The sequence below is a fragment of the Diabrotica undecimpunctata genome, chromosome 1, assembly GCF_040954645.1.
Source record: "Diabrotica undecimpunctata isolate CICGRU chromosome 1, icDiaUnde3, whole genome shotgun sequence".
NCBI classification, from domain to species: Eukaryota; Metazoa; Arthropoda; class Insecta; order Coleoptera; family Chrysomelidae; genus Diabrotica; species Diabrotica undecimpunctata.
The window spans coordinates 88,976,304-88,981,778 of NC_092803.1; the positions used below are offsets into that span (position 1 = coordinate 88,976,304).

At 32.0% G+C, this 5,475-nt stretch overlaps 1 protein-coding gene across 1 annotated transcript; it reads left to right on the forward strand.

Moving 5' to 3' along the window:
- The first annotated feature begins 2,202 nt into the window (after nt 1–2,202).
- LOC140439572 (uncharacterized) lies at nt 2,203–3,805 on the forward strand. The gene is made up of 2 exons (XM_072529572.1): nt 2,203–2,418; nt 3,044–3,805. The coding sequence occupies exon 2, from the start codon at nt 3,073–3,075 to the stop codon at nt 3,589–3,591; it is 519 nt and encodes a 172-aa protein (XP_072385673.1). The 5' UTR covers nt 2,203–2,418; nt 3,044–3,072; the 3' UTR covers nt 3,592–3,805.
- The last annotated feature ends 1,670 nt before the right edge of the window (nt 3,806–5,475 follow it).

The following is a 5,475-nucleotide window of genomic DNA, read 5'->3' on the forward strand; positions in this document are numbered from 1 at the left end:
ACACCAACTTTCAGATGATGACCTCGACCGAAGGCTCTGTGAAAATATGTCCAATAAAATTAACCAACAGCCCAATTACATAAAAACAATTTGTTTTAGTGACGAAAGTACTTTTTCTCTCAATGGAAATGTCAACACACACAATGTGAGGTATTGGAGTGACACAAATCCTCACGTCTTTCGTGAAACACATACTCAATTTCCAAAAAAAATAAATGTTTGGGCAGGTATTTTGGGAAACTACATAGTTGGGCCTGTTTTTCTCAATACTAACTTAACCGGTGAAGTGTATCTGGAGATGTTACAAAATGCAATTGAACCATTAATACTTGAAATTCTGGAGGATAATCCAAATGAATTCGGCAACTTGGAAATAACGTTTCAACAAGATGGTGCCCCTGCACACCATTATGGTGCAGTAAGACGTTACCTAGATGAGGAATATCATGGTAGATGGATTGGACGACGAGGTACGATAGAATGGCCAGCTCGGTCACTGGACCTCACACCATTAGATTTTTTTCTGTGGGGATACTTGAAATCTAAAGTTTACGCTACAGCAACCGACAATATTGACATTTTGAAACAACGAATTGTTGAAGAATGTAGGGCAATTTTCCCCGATACATTTGAACGAGTACGGCAAGAGTTTAGAAATAGGATGCATTACTGTCAGGAAGTAGATGGAGCACATTTTGAACACTGACTATAAGAACTGGTTGTTAAATATTTATCAATTAAATGAGAAGCTACAATTTTAGTATTTATTTAATTTATTCATCAAAATGAGCTTAAACTCAAACAAAATTATTATGACTGAATAGGTATTTTCAATACCTTTCAAACGAGGTATCACTTGCCATAAGGTCCCATTTAAAATTATCTGTCACAGTGGCGCTGTAATGTCATCTGTCACTATTACGTCACCTGTTATGACCAGTTGAGAAGCCTACGTCTGTTTATTACCTCCCTCCAAATTTCACTATTATAACAATAACCGTTCAAAAGATACGAGGGGGGGAACGGACTTTTGACTAGCACTGTATAAAGAAATAATAATAATTAGTAGTTAAAGTGGTATTACATTAGTATTAAAGTTATTAATAATTAAACTAAATCTGGATTAGTAATTAAGTAATAATTTAGTAGTTAGTAATTTATTAGTTAAAAACCGACAATTAAGTATAATATATCAATCTGGTAAGTAGAACACAAATACAAACGTGCAAAATTCGGCAAAATGGCCAAAATGTATGACATTCAATGTCATTATTTCCATTTTAGTTCAAATACATCGTAATTCAGTTTAACCAACAGTATAAAATTTCATTAAAAGCCACTTTACTTAAAGAGCCCTTTAAAGCGAATTATGAAATCAAATATCATTGACAGTCACTTTAAAGTCGACTTTAACATAAAGTCTCCTTTTACTAAAGTCCACTTTAGCGAATCATTATGAAATCGGCCGTTACATCAAAAACAGCGAAAGTTTTTCTCTTGCTGAAGTTCGAGGTGTTAAAACTAAGAGGTAGGATATAAACCATACTTAATAGTTTTACGTATAATATAAATCGATAAAAGTATTTTTCATACAAGTTAAAACTTATTAAAGTTACGAGGAAAGGAAGAGAATGCAAAATTTTGACGCCTGTCAAAATTTTCGATGTACTTTACATGTAATCATTTTTGTCGATACCTGAGAAAACTAATAAGTATTTTTGAAAAATTTAAACGCAGAATTAAAGAATACTTTATTATCGAGGGCCGAAAGTCTCTTAGAATGAATAAAAAGTTTCTTTTTAATGAGATATTTGAAATTAAAAATCACACTAAATTTTTTCTTTAGTTTTTTACCCCTGTAACTTATTAAAATAAACATTATAGAAGTTTTCAGGGACTCTCGGCCCTCGGTAATAACGTAATCTTTCATTCTGCGTTTAAATTTTTCAAAAATACTTATTAATTTTCTCAGGATTAGAAAAAAATGAATGCATGGAAAACACATTGGTGCGAAATTTTGTGCCTACGCCCTTAAAGTATAATCATTATAATAAGTTATGTGAATAATATATGAATAATGTGAACAATAATATGAATAATATGCAATAATATGAAGTGTAAATGACAATATATTTTTAGTTACTTGAAATGAAAATATTAGGCAAAAAATACTTACATCTACATAGGTACCTACTTGTTAAATATTTCTACTTATTTACAGATCCGCTAGGCCTTCTTATGGGGACTCTGCTGTTGGATGGGTGCAAGTTCGAAGAGATAAAAATGTATGCACAGTTAAAGCTAAAGTGACACCTGAACACAATGTGAGGAAAACACAATATACTGTAACTTGCAATATTGATGAGGAATGTGAAAAGGTGTTAAATATTCAGTGCCATGACTGTGCTGCCTCCTCAGGTAAATATTTTTAAAATGATAAAAAATGTACTAGGTAAATATCAGATTAGTTTTAGTCATGCATAGGTATATTGAGATTCTACGATTTTAAGACTAAAAAAATGTGTTATATGTCTTTGATGCTATTTAAAAACTGTTTATGTTTATGGAATGTCTTCTTTACATGCCATCTCCGCGATGAAGGTTGGCCATCATCATTGCCTATTCTAACTTTTGGCACTATACAGCCCAAAAGAGTTCATTTGAGCTGCATCCAATCCATTCTTTGAGATTTCTCAGCCAGGACAATTTTTTTCTACCTATGATGGTAGAAGGTCTTCCTTGAATCTTTCCCCGCATTATTAATTTTAGAAGTTCATATCTGTCACCACCTGCTGTTATAAGTATGACCCAAGTATTGCAGTTTTCTTATTTTGATGGAATCCAGTATCTCCCTGCTTGATCTCTATTTTTCTTAGTGCTTCTTCATGGGTTATTCTGTCTATCGAGGAAATTCTTCAATATGTCCACATTTTAAATGCTTCCATCTAATTGTAATATGGAACGTAAAGGATAGCAAATACATACTATGAAATGATATTAATTTTGGGTATAATTTATAAGTATAGCATTTACTTTGTTTTAGGTGGGTGTAAGCATTCCATAGCACTCTTGATGTGGCTTCACAGAAGGAGTGAAGAACCTTCTCCAACTGAAGTTGCTTGTTACTGGGCAAAGAGTAAACTTTCCAAAGTTGGAACTTCAGTTAAATACCTAACTTTGAAGGATTTTGGAGCACAAGAAGAACTGAGCTCAGATGAAGAAAGCTCAATTTTTTTACAGGAAGTTGTGAACCAAGGACTAGAACATAATGTTGAGAGTCAGCTATTGAAACACTTCAAGCCTAACAGAATTTTGCAACATCTTAGACTACATCAATTGATGTTAAATTTTGTTAGCAGAAATGATTTTTCCAAAATGGCACTAAATTTTTCAGAATTTCTAGAATTCTGTTATCAGGAAATGGATCCCCAACTATGTTCTGAAGCTGCAGCAATAACCATTGAACAGTCTAATTCCGGTTTATGGTTTAACCTGCGATATGCAAGAATAACTGCATCAAAGATTTATGATGCAGCAGACTTCTGGCAATATAATATATTTACACATTTATGTAACTCATTCAAAAAATGATAATATATTTATATACAGCACGATCAGTTTCACTTTGTATTTAACATTTGGATGCGAACTGGTGTTGACATTCAGTTTTTCCAAATTTTTTAAATTTTATTTTGGTAACGTCTCGCCAAGTAAAATGCCTTCATGGTACCAAAATAAAATTCAGAAAGTAAGGAAAAACCGAACGTCAACAACAGTGCACATCCAAATCTCAAATACAAAGTGAATCTATTTTTTTTTTATGGCCTTGGCATAGCCAATTGACCAGACTATTTTGTAATTTGTATTCACAGAACAACAATCAGAGTTCGAGTTAGTACTAAATGTAAGTTTTAATTTTTCTTTTTATTTTTATTTTTTTTTATTTTTATTTTTTTTTTATTTTTTTTTTATTTCGTTATATTACTTTTTGATATTGTATGTAATATGTATATATATTTTTTATTTTGTTTTGGTCATCTTTTGTAATAATTTTGTTTTACATTTTTTTTGTTTTTTTTTAGATATATTTTTTTTTTTTTTTCGTATTAAAAGGTTTATTACATGATTGGTATGTTCGCAAATTGCTTACAAGTTTCATCTTAATTCTATGGTTAGTAAATTATATTGTTTAAAGTTTATATTTACAATTCCTTATTAACTGATAAATACAATTATAGATTTCTACGTTTCCAGAGAAAATTAATTCATTTATGTGAAATGGGAAACAGACATTTAGTTTTCGTAAGTTTTCATATAAACACGTAATATTTCCTTGTTGGTTTACACATTCTAATAGGATATGTGTTAAATCTCTAGTGTGAGTGTCTACTAAATTCATTTTGCACATTCTTGAATGTGTTAGAGCATGATTTGACCTTAGCCTATTAATAGTTTTAATAAAACTTCTGTTGGACTCTGAATGAAACCACCTTTTTTTAAGAAGTGTGGGTTGCCAATATTTAAAGGATGACTGACTTTCTGATTCCGTATAATTGGCTTGCCATTTTAATTTGAGCTGATGTTTATTATATACATCTATATCTGACACCGGTAAAATATTGTTGTCTATGGTTTCTCCGCTTGATAATGCTTCTTTTGCCAGAGCATCTGCTATTATATTACCGATTATCCCAGAATGGCCTTTGATCCATGCGATAACAACTTCTCCTCCGAGCTTTGAAACCTCGTAGTACAATTTTAAAATCTCTGTATCAAGATGAGTCAATTGCTTGGATTTATTTGTTACACATAATCTTTCTACTGCACTTTTACTGTCTGTAAATATTACACAGTTCTTCATTTCCTTTGTCAAAGCGCGAGAAAGAGCAAACTTTAAACCCAGCATTTCGGATGTGTAGATGGTGGCTTCATCAGGTAACTTATATTTATGCTGTAGTCCAGAATTCTGTTGGTATACTGCGCAAGCAGTGTTATTTCCTTTTTTTGAACCATCAGTAAATATATAATAATAATTAGGCCATTTCTTCTGAATTTCTGCATTAAACATGGGGCCTTGGACATCATTGAGAAATTCTGTCTTGATTTTTATTGAGAACAGTACATGAGGCTTTTCAGTATAAACTGGTGGAAGATGACCCTTATAAAGTACCTCTTTGAATTTAGACAGATTTCTATAGCTTACCGCCACGAGTGGAGATTTTTTCTTAAACCAATACCTTTTAGTCAAATCTAAAACAGCCAGATTGTGTATATCTTTAAGAAATACTTGGTCTCTGCTAATGGTACGAGCTATATATTTGTCGGTAAGATACTGCCTCCGTAAATTCAACGGCGGTTCAACAGCTTCAATTTCCATTACATTAATTGGTGTAGATTTCAGATACCCAAGGCACAAGCGTAGGCACTTATTTTTCTGTACCTCAATTTTTGTTAAATGGGTGTTCGATGCGTTTC